Source organism: Chrysochloris asiatica, unplaced genomic scaffold (genome assembly GCF_000296735.1).
Source record: "Chrysochloris asiatica unplaced genomic scaffold, ChrAsi1.0 scaffold00086, whole genome shotgun sequence".
Taxonomy (NCBI): Eukaryota; Metazoa; Chordata; class Mammalia; order Afrosoricida; family Chrysochloridae; genus Chrysochloris; species Chrysochloris asiatica.
The window spans coordinates 7,271,659-7,290,084 of record NW_006408604.1 but is presented as its reverse complement, the minus strand read 5'-3'; the positions used below and the strand labels follow the sequence as shown (position 1 = coordinate 7,290,084).

General features: G+C 35.8%; 1 protein-coding gene across 1 annotated transcript in view; it reads right to left on the bottom strand.

Annotated features, from left to right (window-relative positions):
- The window catches only part of EPS8 (epidermal growth factor receptor pathway substrate 8), a 285,097-nt gene that overhangs the window by 79,829 nt on the left and 186,842 nt on the right, over window positions 1–18,426 (bottom strand). The window contains exons 4-10 of the mRNA XM_006866026.1: window positions 14,973–15,040; window positions 13,545–13,706; window positions 10,623–10,772; window positions 8,806–8,888; window positions 6,940–7,076; window positions 4,887–4,960; window positions 3,494–3,620 (exon numbers count right to left, since the gene is read on the bottom strand). Coding sequence (XP_006866088.1) covers window positions 3,494–3,620; window positions 4,887–4,960; window positions 6,940–7,076; window positions 8,806–8,888; window positions 10,623–10,772; window positions 13,545–13,706; window positions 14,973–15,040 — 801 coding nt within the window. The remainder of the gene's footprint in view (window positions 1–3,493; window positions 3,621–4,886; window positions 4,961–6,939; window positions 7,077–8,805; window positions 8,889–10,622; window positions 10,773–13,544; window positions 13,707–14,972; window positions 15,041–18,426) is intronic.

The following is an 18,426-nucleotide window of genomic DNA, read 5'->3' as shown; positions in this document are numbered from 1 at the left end:
GTTGAGTCAGTTCCAACTCATAATGACCCTGTATAGGGTTTCCGAGACAGTAAATCTTTACAGGAGCAGAAAGCCTCATCTTTCTCCCATGGACCAGTTAGTACAAACAGCTGACCTTGAGGCTAGCAGCCCAACGTTTAACCACTACCCTCCCAGGACTCCCTTTTAACCTTTAGACATGACGAATCACTCAAATTCATTTCATAACTAGACACTATTATCTCTTCTGTGTGCTAGGATTGTGTTTATTACTGTGAAGATTATAAAAATGAGTAAACTACAGGCTCTGTCCTTAAGGGTCCTACAAATCTAATAGAAGATTTGAATTAATTAATAAATAACAGAGATGTGCCAAATAAGCATTATGGAAAGAGACTGCTTCTGGTTGGGAGATGGGGAAATACATTGCTAAAAATTGTTTCATGGGTGAAACAGCTTTTAAGATGGAATTTGAAAGGTCTGTTCCAGGGCAAGTTGGTAGGAAAAACAGCATGGTTGAATAAGGCAGAGAAAGGAAACTGCATACACATGATACAACAAACAAAAAGTAGAGAAACATGAGAATGGAAAAGTAATTCAAGGTGATGAAAGTAGACAGGTGACCTTGACTGTCAGAGTGAGGAGCTGGATTGAAATCAACAGAACAAAGAACTAACATTATATAGCAGAATGAAGTGACTTTTGGAAACAGTCAACAAATTCATCTAAGACTTTAAAGGTGACTGTCCTCATAGCAGGACTATAGGCTTTTAGCAAAGAGTATAGGCTTAAGACTAATTAATTAGGAAGATGGGCAAAAAATGAAGACATTTTGAACTGGGATGCTGATTACAAGGGAGAGGGCAATATACAAGAAAGGGGAGGTCAGTATACCAGAAGAGTGAGGGCAGCACAAAAAATGAAGACAGGTTTAGGACACAGGAAGGTACACATGGGCTAAAGGGGATAGAGATAAATAGTGGTATATACACAATGTTTGAACAACAGTGTTCTGTGCGTTGATACATGGATTGAGATGTAGGCTGAATGGGTAAGGGAAGAAGAGTGGGATATATATGTCCCAATATATATGAGTCTGAAAGAGAATATTTGTATATGAGTATTTACCCTTCCTGCAAACACAACTATGAGTGTGACGGAGCACATACAGTAGGCACAATGATGAAAACTTCCTAGATATTATCAAACATCTTAAGGCAATGAGTTGCTGGGTCTGGGAGTGCAGGAAACACCATGGTCAATTGGCATAGCATAGTCCACAAAGACAATGTTCTACAACCTACTTGGGTGAGTATTGTCTGCGATCTGAAAGACCAAAGCAGCCATCTACGGTGCAGTTTGTGGTCTCTCCATGTGTAGATGAAAGAAGAGTGTTAAGAATGGAAGAGGTTTGGCATCAACTAGTCCAATGGACTAATGGAACATGTGAACATCAGTCTCCACAATTCTGAGATCAGAAGAACTAGAGGGTGCCCAGCTACTACTACAAACCATCCTGAAAGGGATCATATTAGAGGGTCCCAGACAGAGATGGAGAAAATGTGGAACAAAACTCATAGTTATTTTTTAGAACAAGACCAGGTTTACTGGTCAGAAAGACACTGGAGGAACCTGAGTTTATGGCTCTCAACCACCCTACAGGTCCGGAAAGGAACTCAACCTTGTAGCCCAATTTTCAGCCAAGCAACAGATGGAGCTACAGGGTGGGAAACTATACTAGCAAGGTATGCTCACCCTGGAATGGTCAATCATTCAAAATCAAAAGGGCAACATTTTCCTATGGACAAAGTTGGGAAGGGATAGGAAGATGGGTGGTTGCAAATGGAAATCACATGGAGGCAGCAGGATAGCTGTTGTTGCAGGGAGGGGATTGTCATCGTTGAGATGAAACAAAGTGTATGATCTGTTGAAAGTAAAGTTGATGATCTGTTCTATAAACCTTCATTCAATACACAATAAAAAGTTTTTAAAAAATTAAAAGAGAACAACTAAACACAAGAGACACTGAGGAAATAGAATTGATGTTCTATTGTACACAGCGTCATTATGAGTCGGAACCGACTCGATGGTACCAAATAAAAACAACAAAATAAGCTAGAGAATGAAGTAGCAGAGGATTATGTTTTGAAAATTATAGAGAACAGTGTACCGTTCATAAAGAGTACAAGAGTCAGTGGTTTGAGAAATCAGGAAGCAATGATACTTAATTTGGAATATGTTGTTAAGTGCCTTCAAGTCAGTTCCGACCTGTAGCTACCCTAATTTGGAGTATGTAGAGGGGAGGTAATTCCAGATTTATACATTGAGAAGACAAAGCTGCAGGTCAAATGTTTATGGCATAACTATGAGCTAGAGAAAAATTTGCAAGTTATCTATAATAGAAGCAGTGTTTATTAGTAGTATGTTTTACATATAGGGAGTCCTGGGGTGGCACTGTGGGTGGGTTAATGCACCAGACTGAAAAGCCATTTGAACTGCAAGGTTGGCCGTTTAAGCTCACCAGCTGCTCCTTGGAAACCCTATACAGGGTCCCTCTGGGTTGCAACCGACTTGACAGCACTTAACAACAATAACAACAACAGTATAAGGAGTCTTAGTGGCACAACGGTTAAGTGCTAAACTGCTACCTGACAAGTGTGGCAAAAGCTACTAGTTCAAAGTCATCAGCCACCCCACAGGAGAAAGATGTGGCAGTCTGCTTCCATGAAGATTACAGCCTTAGAAACCATATGAGCCAATTCTACTCTGCCTATAGATTTGCTGAGTCAACTCGATAGCAATAAGTTTGGGTTTTGTTTATGCTTTATAAATTTCAATCTATATAATTGCCATTAGAGGTATGAAAAGTTGTATATAATTACAATTGTTCATACTTTGAGGCCATTTTAAATAGCTGAACTGCAACATATTTACAAGCTACTTGTATATGACTTTGTATGTGAACTGAATGTGCTTTTTGGAATTCCCTGGTGGAAAAAAAAGTTCAAATGCATTCATATCCCCGGTTATTTCAGATAGAAAATAGACATCAAAATAATGAGATTCTATAATTACAATAAAATAAATCGAAATGTGAAAAGGTTCTAATATCAAGTCAGTTCCAATTCATAGTGACTCCGTATAGGGTTTCTGAGGAGTGGCTGGTGGGTTTGGATCACCAACCTTGTTCAATGACTTTCTTTAACAGATTTTAGAATCACTTAGGAAAACTGTAGATAAATGGTCACTACCTGAATCTCAGAATCTCTGTGATTTAGATTAATCATCACAGGGCTCTCTTCACTGCAGTAAACTCACAACCAAAATAGTTTCTTCCATGGAAACACTTTGATCTTCACCTTAATCTCTGATCTCTGTTGGTACACTCGAATTAAAAATGCTTTCTTGGTTCCAGTGTCAATCGTTTTGTTGAGTAATTAATTCAGAAAAGCAAAATCTTTAACAGTGAAGTTCTAAATGGTCTTTGGAAGAGTAAAGCATAAATTCAACTTACCTCCTGGTCCTTTCTTTTTACTTTTTTTAGTCTTCTTCCTTTTAGAAAGCTCAGAAAATGCTTCAGCTGCTTTTTGGAGTTTTGTGATAAAAAACTCAATGTCATCCAAAATGTGATTTAAAATTTGCTAGAATTAGAATTTACAGAATAAAATATCAAAAGAAATAAAACTATTTTTCCTTAGCTATATATATAGTTAGTTTAAAAAAAAAAAAAATCAAAGCTAAAAACACAAGGGAAAAACCTCCCACAGGCAAATTTCAATTTCATCATTATTTGTAAGAAAAACATACCTGTGGCTAATGTCTGATATTTATAAATTTTTTAGCTTAATTCTGTTGTTTTCAATGTCATCAAGAAAGCATTCACAATATCTACTCAGATTATTAATCATTTTCAATTACCCCTAATTCTTTCAGTGTTCTCCCACAAATGTTGGTGAAATAAAATTTTAAGAAACATTTTGTTGGAAAAGCAATGTGCTATTTGCTTTTCTAATAAATGTTCCAATAAAATACTGACAATATTACTTCTTTGACTAGAAGGTACATAGAATAATGTCATAACTAATCAAGTTCATAGCTAATCTATAATAATAGGCATCAATACATGCCTTGACATGGTAAAATGTAATTAATTATGCAGTGTAGTTTCAGGGATCATTGGATGTAAGTTGATTTTCTCCAGTGTGATAAAACTTAGCATTCCTCCAATTAAAGACCAGAAATTATAATTAAATAAGCTTATAAGTTATAAACAGTAATAATGTTATTTAAAAACTAAATTTCAAATTCCAAATTCTTTAAGTATTTGTTTCTGAGTATAATATCACGTAGTAACACAGGTATATTTTAAAATATAATTGTATTAACATGATATTCTATGATCATTCATGGGATACTATTATTCAACAAGTAAACTACTGTGAAGAAATACAAATAAACATGAACTTATCTTTTACAAAGAATTAAAATTTACATATATATTCTTCACAAAAATGCCACTTTTGTCTTTCAGACATGCTAAAATATGTCATAATAAATGTCAAGAACTCACAGAGGTATTTCAAGTATGAATTTCAAGCTACAAGAAAAAAAAAACAACTGGACTACCCTTCAAACTTGAAACTTTAATTATTTTGCAAGCTATTTAATAGTTTATATCTTTTAGTTAAACCCTTGTGATTGAATATTGACATTAAGGCAAAAATAGTTCCAAAAAACAAAAGCAGTACAAAGGGCCTAACAACCACTGGACACAAAATAGTTTTCATAAAACTTTTTTTTTTTCGGTCAACTGTGGCTTCACTGATTTTTTACAATGTTGTTGCTATTATTCTTTAAAAATAATAATAAATAAAAAATTCAGTCCTAAGAATGACCACTGTACTTACTACATCTCTGTCAATCCGGGCTGCCATCATCTCAGGTGTTTCTTCCTGTTCATAATACTGCCTTGATTTCTCAACTAAAGAAAATTCAAGAAGTGTCAGTTTGGGAACCTGTTGCTCAAGATATACTAATCTAAGTAATTAAGCATGAGAATTGGTTAGAAGACAGTGACATTTACATATGAGAATACCTAACATAGATGGAAACATAAATCAGGAATGTGGTCCTCATCCATGATATGCATCTTTGCCACCCCCTAATACAAGCATCTAGACAGAACTAAAATAATGATCTTCCTACCTTTATAATGTTGATTTACCTTATCATTTCCCCTCTATTCTCTCCCTTCCTGTGTTGGTTACCTGGGGAACCAACTCTCCAAACAAATTAATTAAAAAAAAAGAAAAAAAAAGGCCAACTTCATTTTCACTGAGTTGATTCAGACTCAAGCTACCTGGAGGACAGAGTAGAATTCCCCATAGTGTTTCCAAAGCTGTAAATCCTTGTGGACACAGACTGCCACATCTTTCTACCACAAATCAGCTGGTGGGTTTGAAGTGCCAAAATCTTTTTGCCCATTGTTGTTGCTAAGTGCCGTCAAGTCGATTCCAACCCATAGCGACCCAATATAGGGTTTCCAAGGAGAAGCTGGTGAGCTTGAACGACTGGCCTTACAGTTCAAATGGCTTTGCAGTGTGGTGCATTAACCCACAGCACCACACCAGGAACACTTAACCATTGTGCCATTAAGGCTTCTTGGATCAACCCTTAAAACAATCAAAAAAATACAAACCTGTTGCCAATGAGTCAATTTCCAATTCATAGTTTCCTAAAGGACACCGTGGAACTGCCCAAGGCTGTACACATTTAAGGAAGCATACATCTTTCTCTCTAGGAGCAGCTAATGAGTTAGAGCTGCTGACCTTTCAACTAGCAGCTGAGCACTTAACATTTGTGCCACCATGGCTCAGTGCCTTTAATTTCCATACAAGAAAGGAATACAACCTGGGTATCTGAGCACATTCTTTAAAAAAAAAAAAAGGTCAGCTAAGAAAGCTACTAATTTTTATGCATCCTAATACTATGATTACAAATCAACCTTTGGAAGTTCTGATAGTAAATTGCTTCTTAAAATTCTAGTTATACAATTAAAATTGAAACCCACAGTGTTCAGCTCATTAGTTAAAGTCCATGTGCTCTGACAGCAGATGGATCTACTACAGGAAGTGGAAAGTTAATGAAAAGATGTCATAAGCACATTCAAAATGTTAGTTAGCTTAGTTGGCTAGAGAATGAGATTAATCATGAGGTCATTTCATGAACTTCCTGTTATTAGTCAGTTAACAAACACCACTAAACACAGATTGTTGTTAACAAAGATTTCACAGTAGATTAAGTAAAAAGAAATGGATGGATGGAACAGGAGAAATGCATCAATCACCACTAATGGAAATACAACTCATAACACATCATGACTCAGGGTATTCAATACAGAGAACAGAAAATAATATTGAAAACTCTGTATTGATATGCCTCCTCAATGCCTAACTCACTCATAAGTGGAAGGTCTGCTAACAAAGAAGGGGGGAGAAAAGAAGGTAAAAGAATCATTCAGTCTCATGAAACTGAATTAGCAGCTGTTAAGTATTTTGGTAGCGTAGTGGTTATGAATTGGGCTGCAAACTTCAAGGTTAGCAGTTCGAAATTACCAGCTGTTCCGCAGGAGAAAGATGAGGCGTTCTGCTACCGTAAAGATTTACAGCCTCAGAAACCCTGTACAAGGTCGCTATGAGTTGGAACCGACTCCACGGCACATAACTAACCAACCAACCAAGTATTTTAAGTTAATTAAAATATATATGTATGGAATATTGCCAGTTAGTTGCTATTTTACATGTGATTGCCTGTTATCTTGGCTTACAGTGTACTATAGAAAATACTTCAGTAAGTTGAAGCTGAAATATAGTCATTAGGAATTCCAGGTATGCCCTAAGCAACAATTATATCTTAGTCCACAATAAATGCTCAGTGAGTAATCATTCTAGAGGTACTCACAGTCCCCTTGGTCAGCTGCCCATGCAGACCAGGCTGCCACCCGACTTCTGACATCCACCTGGGTAACAGTTCCAGGGGGCACAGGTGCAGGAGCTCTTGGTGGGGGCGGTATACCAGGATCTGCTTTGGAAATCATTCTGAAAAACAAACTAAATCATTAGCATCCCATTTCCATAACACCAAAATGATTTCAGCATAGTTCTTTTAATTCACAGAGAACCATGTCATCTACGGACTCAGGACCATAGTTCAGGGGCCATCAAGGTCAATTGGCATAATTGTCCACGAAGACAATGTTCTAAATCCTACTTTCATGAGTAGCAAATGGAGTCTTGAAAGCTTGTGAGAGGCCATCTGAGGTGCAACTACTGGTTTCTTCCCAATCAGAGCAAAAAAGTGTGAGAAGAAGAAAAACAACAAAAAAGATACATGGAAATAATCCAAAGACAAATGGGTTATGGAAACCTCAGCCTCCAGGACCCTGAGACCAGAAGAACTAGGTGTTGCCCATCTACCACTGTTGAGTACTCTGAAAGGGTTCATAATACGAAGTCCTATGTAGAGTAGGAGAAAAATATGAACACACACACACAAAATAACAACAACAAAAAAAAACACCAAGCTTACTAGTCTATCAAGAGAATGTTGGAATTTCTAAGACTATAGTCCTGTTGTTGCTGTTGTTGTTGTTGTTAAGTGCTGTTGAGTTGGTTCTGACCCATAGCAACCCTATACAGGGTTTCCAAGGAGCAGCTGGTGAGCTTTAACTGCCAACCTTGCAGTTCAAATGGTTTTTCAGTCTGGCGCATTAACCTACATTGCCACACCATAGCCCTTACATACCCTTTAAGCTTGGAATTGAACTCATATCCACGGATCAACTTTCAGACAATTGTTGTTCAGTGCCACTGAGTCTGTTCTAACTCACAATGACCCTTTATAGCATTTCCAAGGAGCAGCTGGTGAGTTTGAACCGCCAACTTTTCAGCTCAAAACAAACTTTAGGTCCAGTGCTTATACTACAGCGCACCACGCTAGGACTCCAAATCTTTACAGGAAAAGAAACGTCATCTTTCTCCTGTGGAGCAGCTGGCAGATTTGAACTATTGATCTTTTGGTTAGCAGCCCCATATGTAACCATTATGTTACCAGGACTCCTTAAAAACGTCCAACCATATGAGGTCAAAACGGCAGCATGTGTCCAGGGATAAAACTCAGAAGGCAGGAAAAGACAGGAAAAAGAGCAAATGAAATGGTAAACACAGGGAGGAAGTGGGAAGAGTGCTATTACATAGTGGGGACTGTAAACAATGTCAGAAAACCTAGTGTATATGAATTGTTGAATGGAAAACTAATTCACTCTGTATGCTTTCACTCAAATCATAAAAACAAGTTAAAAAAAAAGAAGAACTATGAAAAACAGGATAACAAAAAATCTCTTGCTATTCTATATTATATACATTTATAGATGTATGCAAAATACAAAAACACAGAAGCATTTAAATTCAGCTGAGAACTAAGTTGGATTTCGTTTTTTCTAGGTCTCATGTAATCTGAGAAATGTTGTGTACCAAAGGTATTCCTAATGTCTAGTTTATATTCCCTTGGGCACCACTCATCTTTCATGACTCTCTATGACTCCCAACATAATTTGGAGAAGCCAAATCAGAGAAAGACCAAAAACAGAGAGAACAGAAGAACAAGCATACTGATAATGCTGGGAGAGCAAATGAATTTAGATGCCATATTGTAATCTATAAAATATAATAACATACCGCCATTGGAAATATTTTTTTCTAACCCTTTAGGGGAATAAAAGCTTAAAAACAAATCAATCCCACCCTTAATTTCTTTTAATGCTTTTACCTCAGGGCATCAGGCCGCCTCTTCTGTTTCCCTCCTTTACTGTCACTGATTGCACTTTCAATATCTTCACTAATTAGGTTTGCCTGAAAGAGAGACAAGTTACCTGGGAGATTACAGATTTGTTGAGTCTTGATATGCTGGTCAAAAGTGAAAAGGGAATTATGTTACATGTCTGAATCAATGAGTGTCTTGATGTAAAAGCCTTTTGGCTTTTTATCTGCTTTCAAAATGGAGTCTTGTAGTTAGTTAATGGTGAATTTTATGATGACAGATTTAAGGGCTGAAGGAAATCTTAACTATTACCTGATCTAGGATTCCATTCTGCTGCATAAGTCCTCTTTAAAATGTTAAATAGTAAAAGTATCAGCTTGAGGAATAAGGTAAGGACTAAGGTGTACCGGACCCAAGTCATAGCATTTTCAGTAGCGTTATGTGGATGTGGAAGTTGAGCAATGAGTAAAGAAGACCCTACGAGAATCGATGCATTTGAACTATGGTGCTGGAGAATAATACTAAAAGTATCATGGACTGCCAGAAGAACAAACAGATCTGTATTGGAAGAAGTACAGCCAGAGTGCTCCTTAGAAGCCAGGATTGACCGTTTACAATCAATCCAAATGTACCTATATTTTAATATTTACAGATAAGTTGTTGTTGTTGTTAAGTGCCATCGAGTCAGTTCTGACCCACAGTGACTCTGTATAGGGTTTCCAAGGAGCGGCTAGTGAGTTTGAACCACCAACCTTGGGATCCAAACTGACCCTACAGTCCAGTATATTAGCCCGTAGCACCACAAAAAGAAAAGTAACTCTTTAGGCTAATCTCCCAGCATTACTTAAGATAAAATTTATCTCGGTATTTTGTAATATACCGTCACAATGATAAATCACTGTTTTGGCAAAGTACAATCAAAACAAAATAATTTCCCATTTAAAGAAATCAGTTCATGAGATAAGGATATTCTAGGTTGAAGATAACTTCTAATGTCCAATAAATCATTTAAAATTGTAATCATTTTAAAATTACAGTGTATTATGACACACAAACCTTCAGAATTTCTCCTGTTATTACTGATAACTATGTCTAACTATTTTTGCATATGCCTTACAGATTTCAGACAAGTCTTTTTCTTGCACTAATTAGAAAGGGGCAGGAATTACAAATCCTCAGCAAGTAGTCAAGTCACATAACCAAACCCAACCCAACCAAAAGGAACTAACAGCCATCAATTCACTTCTGGCTCATAACAACTCTATCAGACAAAAAATTGCCCCACAGGGTTTCCAAGGCTATGAATCTTTACAAGAACAAATTGCTACGATTTTCTCCCATAGATCAGCTGGTGGGTTCACACCACATACTTTTTGGTTAGTCATTGAATCCTTAACCACTATGGTACCTTTAAATCAATATCATGGGAAATACCTAAATTCTTAATTCAAATAACCCATGCAATGTGCAGCATAAAATAGGAAAGTACAATTACATATTATCCATGAAGCATGGTTTTTGAAAGATCAGTGTTTATTTATAAATCCAAGGTACTCGATGAAGAATTTATTATCTAGAGCAAATTATTTTAATAAATAGAATTTACATTTTTTTTTATACTTTATCTTCTCTTTATAGATATGGCATTGAAACTCTAAAGAATATACCAGAGTTTGCTCTTCTCAAAATAAGTTTAAGAAACAAAAAATCTAGTATCTGATATCCATATGACTGAAATAGGTAATGCACAAACTGCCAAAATGTTTGCCGGAAGGAAGGAACAAAAATAAATAAATAAATAAAAAAAATCACCATTTGCTTTTTACCTTAATCTCATCACACTGGAAAAGATGAAGATCTGGCTTGTTCTGGGTTGGCTCTTTACACACCAGGGCAAGTATTGAATCATAGTTGCAGGACTGCATCACAGCTTGGCAGTGCTGGATTGTGTTTAATGGAAAATTTTCCAGTTCATTCTATAAAGTGAAAATATAACTTGTTTTTTTTTTTACTGTATATATAAAATCTAAGCACTGCAATAATAAGGGTAAGTTTTATAAAAAGTGTTCAAATCACATTTGCAATTAATACTAGAAAAAACTGTAAAGCTGGCAAATGAGCCGGCAGCAGAGAAACAGGGATAGGATGGGAGGTGGCTAAGAGAAGGAATGACAAAAATGGAGAGATTCAGCAGAAGAATGCACGTAAGTTTAATAAACAGAATACTGATGTTAATATTGCTAGTTTCCTCAGATTATAAGGTAATGATGATGCATTTAAGGTCAAAAGATATACACTCACATCTTTTCAAACTATTTACCATCTTACATGATATGCTCATACTGCTGGTATGTAGTGTCAAAATTGTTTTTACTTGATCATTGAGTTGTTATGTAATCAATTTACTCTTTTAGGTTCTACCTTCAGGGATTACAACTGTTAGGCTAATCATAATAAATCCCTTAGATATTTTTTATATTGTTGTTAAGTGCCGTGGAGTGGGTTCCGACTCATAGCGCCCCTGCACAGGGTCTCCGAGGCTGTAAATCTTTACAGGAGCAGAACGCCTCATCTTTCTCCCACGGAACCGCTGGTAGTTTTGAACTGCTGAACTTGCGGTTCACAGCCAGATTCGTAACCACTATGTTACCAGAGCTCCTTATTGAAGATTTAAAAAAAAAAAAACTATCAGAAGACCTTCATATAAAAATGTCAAACAACAGAATCACAAGGATCTCACTAAGAACCATATTCCTTAAAATGAAAAGGACAGATAAGAACCTCAAGGAGCAGTTAATTTATGTTAAAGATGAGAAAACAACTCAAAAAAAGAGGGTGAGAATGGTTGTTTAACTCCAAGAATGTAATCAATGTCAATTAAATGTACATGTGGAAACTATTGGAATGGTGTATCTTTTGCTGTATACATTCTCAATAACAACAAAAAAAGTTTTTTTATAATATGTATGTTTATAATATGGACAAGTGAACTCCCCAACCTATAAAAAGTTGATTGACTGATTTGACTGATTATTGTGAAGTCTCCAATTTCTACATGTATATGAGGCAAGTGAGAATACCATGGCTTGGATCAGGCATACCTTAGTCCTCAAACTGACATCTTTGGTTTTTGACTCTGACTCATGGTGACCCTGTACAGGAGGATTTCCAAGTCTATAAATCTTTACAGAAGCAGAAAGCCTCATCTTTCTCCTATGGAATGGCTGGAAGTTTTGAACTGCTGAACTTGAGGTTAGCAACACAACCCGTAACCACTACACTAACAGAGATTATACCAATAAATTATTAAAGACATTAAATAATTACTTCTTAAAACAAATGAACATTTTCTTCACAATTAGAAATCTGTATTTAATGAGATATATTTTTGGGTTTTATCCTTCTCATACTTTGGACATGTTATCAGGAGGGGCCAATCCCTGGAGAAGGACATCATGATTTGTAAAGTGGAGAGACAACGTAAAAAGGAAGCCCCGCCCCCCAACAAGATGGACTGACAGTGGCAGCAGCAATGGACTCAAGTGTAGCAATGATTGTGAGGCTGGTACAGGACTGAGCAGTGTTTCGTCCTGTTGTGCATAAGGTTGTTATGAGTCAGTACTGTTAGACAGCACCTAATAACAACAACAATGCTTAAACTAATGGCCTTACACAAACAGCAGGTAATGATGTAACTGCCAAAAGAAACTGTAATTTTGCTTAGATAAATAAAATACACTATCCCCGATGACAGGGATATAATAAAATAATTTTTATTATGGACCACACACACATATGTATGTTGTTAAGTGCTGTCAAGTCGGTTCTGACTCATAATGACTTTGATAGGGTTTCCAAGGAGTGGCTGGTGAATTTGAACAACTGACCTTATGGTTCAAACCAACCTTGAGGTCTAGTGTTTATTCTACAGAACCATAGCAGGACTCAATAAATTGGATTTTAAATCCTGATTTCCTGGAATCTAATAAAGGTAAATCAAGAAATGTAGGCTTTGTTCAAATAAAAATTTAGATTTTAAAATAATAGAAATTAAAATGTTTAATTCTTAAACCATAGCATGGCGGTAACAAATTCTTTATTTGCAAAATTACTTTAAGTAATATCCATTCTTCTCTAGAATTCCTGAGAGCCAGAGAAGCACTTGGTTGCTATGTTCCCACAACATAGCCAATGAGCAACATGAAAGATTAAACGTATTTTATCCTCACTCCTATCAGCAATAGAGTTGTTTCCTTTATCTTAGCAATTTAAATGCTTATTGCAGAACGGGACTCAAAAAAATTTCTCTTTTAAAGAGCTCTAGCACCTAAATCTGTCCATGGGTGTTGTTACAGAAAGGTGCTTGCTGTGGGGCTAGAGAAAATAAAATATTTCATCTTAATTCACTCATTTATTAAGCAATGATTTGGCCTAGTGTGTAATTAACATATGAGATAAAGAATAAGGTCCCACTAAGGACCTTATTTTAAAACTATGTAACTTTCCCTCACTTATTCCATCTCCTTACTTGTGGATAAAATAAAAAACAGTCTTCTACCTCTAGTTTAAAAAACTGATTTTGCAGGTTATACATGTATAATATGATGAGTTTTTTCCTGGAATCACTGACAAAATTAATTTTATCTCGTCAAATTTTCATCCATTTTCAAACCCTCTATCCTGAAAATAAACATTAATACTGGTGGAACTTTCCAGAACACAAAACAGTATAAAATGAACAAACTTGCCTTGGACTCAAAATCAATTAGGCTCACAGCTCTGTCATCTACTTGAAGAATCATATCTTGAATCCATACTTTGCCCTTGGCATCAAGCAATTTCAACTTTCTTATTCCATCATCAACAGTTATCATTGCATCTTTCCGATCCAGAACAAATGTTGTCAAGTGCTGTGATGGACAGAAATGAGAAATGTATTTATAACACATAAACTACATCATAGTATGTATTTCCCAAAAGAAAGCAAAGCAAACAATTGTGGTCAGTTATCAGAGATATGAGGGATAACACCAAGTACTATAGAACTTGGTGGTGATTTTATTTAAAAAATAAAGTCAAGCAGGCTTTTATTGAACAAAATATATGATGCATTCATTGAGATATAGCTAATTCTGTTTAGAACTGAGCCATGTTGAACTATATAAGAAACGCCATAAAAATAGATATTTAACCGTTTAAATAACCTTCTCTTAAAATCAGCTTCCCTACCACGTTACTCAATTGTGATTAAATGCTAGACAACAGCAAGCAAACTATTGTTGTTGTTGTTGTTGTTGTTGTGAAGTGCTATCAAGTCGGTTCTGACCCATAGCAACCCTGTATAGGGTTTTCAGCTAGTGAGCTGGAACCGCCAACCTTGCAGTTCAAATGGCTTTGCAGTCTTGCACATTAACCCACAGCGCCACACCAGGACTCCAAGCAAACTATACAGCAGTTTTAAAACTATGCCTGCTGATATTTGACAGTAGCAGTAGAATTTTCGTCTGTAACTGCTAACAAACTTTTTATCTCACCAAAACAACTAACTGAAACAAACTTGTCTGAGAAAGGCAGAAAATGGGAAGAACAATTTAAAAATTATTTCTCTATTTAAATAGTTTCTGTTATAAGCAGTGGTTACATAGGTGGTTGTTGTTGAGTGCCGTCGAGTCAGTTCTGACCCATAGCGACCCTGTATAGGGTTCCGAGAAGCAGCTGGTGAGCTTGAGCTACCATCCTTGCAGTTCAAATGGCTTTGCAGTCTGGCACATTAACCCACAGCGCCACACCAGGCTTCCGGTTACATAGATAGTCTTCTACTAAAAGCTGTCAATGGCTTAATTTCAAGATTTTATATTATCAAATAAAAGCTGCTGTCTTGTGACCAAAATAAAGCTGACACTGATCAATGAGAAGCAACGCTATCATTGTAGACAATATGAGGTGTATGCAGGGTTTAGACAAAGTAGTCATTTTAATTTATTCTCTATGAAAACAGACCTAAGTCTAACAGGATACTTGAATATGTAACCTCTCCGTTTTATAAAAATATAAGAGATCAACACAACTTAAAATACATCATAGGAATGAAATAAAACACAATTCAGATTTTGCCTTCAATGTTTATATCCCTCTAAGAGTCATTCTAAACTTTGGCAATCACTTAAGGACCTTACTTCAACTCGGTACTGGGATACTTCTGACATACTGCTGATACTGTCCCGTGCATAGTTCTTCCTTTGTTCTGAAAGAGAAATTTAAAAAGTCATTATTTACCCACTAATAGTTCATGTTTGGTTGTCACGTGGCTATCTCTAAAACTAGTCTATCTCACATATAAATACAGTAGTTATCAAGTCACCATTGTGTGGTGCATCTGAAAACACTCATTATTCAGAGAAAATCTTGAAGTCACAAGAAAGCTTACATAAGAACAATTTGACCTAGTATAATTTTTCAGAATTTCAAAGGTTAACAAGATTATAAATATAAATAAGAGTGATTTCAGAAAAAGTCTTTATTAAACAGGGGTCTACTTTTTGACCAAAAGAAAAAACTGCCTTATAAATTTCAACTGTTAATGAAGAGAACAAAACAAAACTGTAACTATTATCATAGATACTGTATTATATGAGTTAGACTACATTATTAAAGTAAGCAGAAACTATAAAAACATTTTTTTCACAACTTTCCAAACAAAAGATAGTGATAAAGAAGATTCATAATAGAATTCAGTCATACTGACTGCCATTAAACATTAGGAACACACCAACGTAGTACCCAGAATTGTAGAGAAACTGTTAGGAAAAATGAGAAAATTAGGCAGAAAGTTACTACAGCAAACCACTTTGAAAGCAAAAGGAAGTCTCTAAAAAAATAGAAAACTATTATAAAATGCTGCAAAATCAAAAAAAAATTACAATATAAAATATGTGGAGGCAACATTTGGTGCTTCTTGGTGTGACACTGTGAGTTCAAAAACAGGATTGTAAGGTCAGTTTGAGCCACAAGGTTGGCAGTTCTAACTCAGCAGGCACTCCTTGGAAACCCTATACAGAGCTGCTATGAGTTGGAACAGACTCCATGTCACACAACAACATATACTAATCAAGCAACTTGCTTATTTGTGAATTCACAGCTGTCCTTGTTCTTCTAAAGCAAAATGTAAAATAAAAGGGCTAAACAAGATCAAGTCTAAAGACTGCTCAAACATCATAATTTCTGACCTTTATATGTAAAAACAACAAAGAAGAAAAAAACCTTAGCTTTCAAATATATTTTTCAAATATAAACAAACTTCTTTCTGTTCAGATATTAACTTTTAGATCTTCCTACATAACAGAAATGGAAAAATTCTGCTAAATAGAAAAGTAAGAATAAAATATAAGGCACATACACAGATTTATAATGCTAGTAAATAGCATTTTTAAAAAATTGTATATATTTGTTTCAGAACATACATGAAAGCAGTTAAGTTTTCATCTAAAATTTTTTGATGAAAATCTCCATATGTCCTTTATTAAGCCATTCTAATCTTATTCTAATATATTCTATTTTTGCTTTTGCAGCATTAAGGTTACTAAATAAAAACACACACTACAAGTTTAGTATTGGCTACCTTTCTTCTTTTGTTTGGATGATGACCTGAAGAAATATGAGCCATCAGTTCCTACCAAAATAATGTGATCAAATAAAGATATGATTTCACCTCAAATTTTCTAATCCAATATAACAAAACATAAATCTTCATTTATATGATAGCCTTCTACACATTAAAAAGTAAACAAACATAACTTTTCTAATTATTTAGTTAACAATTACATAGATCATTGTTCTTGGGAAAGCTATTATAATTCTTGAAATACAAAATGTAATTCAGGGACATATACTAATTCATTGACATAGCTAATGAAAGCACATTAAACACTTTTTCTTAGAAATACGCTATGATTTCGCAATCCACTAGTAGGTAAATGAAGAGGCTTCAAAAAGTTCATGGATAAATGAAACTAAAATACAATTGAATTTTTCCACAAACTTTTTGAAGATATATCTTTGTGTATCATACAGAAACAAAAACTGCTACATGAATAGATACATGCACATCAATGTTCATTGCAACACTATTCACAATAGCAAAAAGATGGGAATAACCAAGGTGCCCAGCAACAGCTAAATGGATGAACAAACTATAGTACACACTATGGAATTCTATTCAGCATTAAAGAATGATGATCAATTTGCAAAACATCTCATGACATGAATGAACCTGTAAGATAATACACTGAGTGATAGTAATAAAAAAAAGAACAAATATTACATGAGACCATTTACTATAAAAAGTCAAGGCCCTTTTTGCAGGCTGACCAGGGGTGCAGAGAGGTAAATCACTTGCTAGAGTGTGGACATGTATTAACTAGGGTGAAGGGAAAAGCAATACACAATAAGGGAGAAGTGAGCATAAAATTATCAAGGCAAATGAAGACAGTGAGGTGAGCACAAGAATTTAAGGCAACAGAGGTAAATTATATTTATTACATACAGAGTCCTGCAATAACAATGCACACTGAACTGGTGTGGGTAGGCAAATAGGACCAGACCCACAAATATGAGGGGGCTTCAAAAAGTTCATAGGAATATGAAATGAAAAGATAATGGAATTTTTCCAAGAACATTAGAAATCCCCTCATATATGGCCTGATGTGGCACTGTGGGTTAATGCGCTGGACTGCAAAGTCCGTTTGAACCACAAGATCGGCAGTTCAAGCTTACCAGTCGCTTCTTGGAAACTCTATACAGGGTTGCTATGAGTCAGACTCAACAGCACTTAACAACAACAACACAGTATATTTCTACATTTGTATTTATTTATATGTGCAGCAAGTATATCCATGAATATAGTCAAGCATAGAGGGGACAAAGTTATGAAAATTTCTCACCACAATAAAACACATTGCGGAAATGAGGGACTGGGCTAAGGGCTCAGAGTCATAGTCTCAGAGGACATCAAGGTTAATTGGCGTAACAGAGTTCACAAAGATAATATTCTACATCCTCTTTGGGTGAAATGGGAGTGGGGTCTTAAAAGCTTCTGTGTGGCCACTAAGGTTTAACTATTGTTATGATCCAAACTAAGGAAGAGTGAAGAAAATCAAAGGCATACAAACAATTAGTCCAAAGGACTAATGAATCACACAAACCTCAGCCTCCACAACCATCAGACAAAAAGAACTAGATGGTGTCCAGCAAGCACTTCCAACTACTTGGAAAGGGATCATAACAGGAAGTCCTGGATAGACTGGGAGGAAAATGTGGAACAAAGCTCTAAATAATAAAAACCATCAGGCTAACTGGTCTGATAGAGACTGGTGGACCCACGGACACTATGGCCCTTAGATATTCTTCAAGCCTAGGACTGAAGTCACTGCTGTGGCATACCTTTCAGCCAAATAATAGACAGACCTACAAGGAGAATAATAAAGTACTCTGAACAATCAACCATAGGAAATCATAGTATCAGCATTTGCCATGGAGAAAGCTCAAAAGGCATAGAAATGGTAAACACAAGAAGCAAGTAGGAAGACAGTTGTTTTATTGTTGATAATACAATGAATGTCACAAAGTGAAATG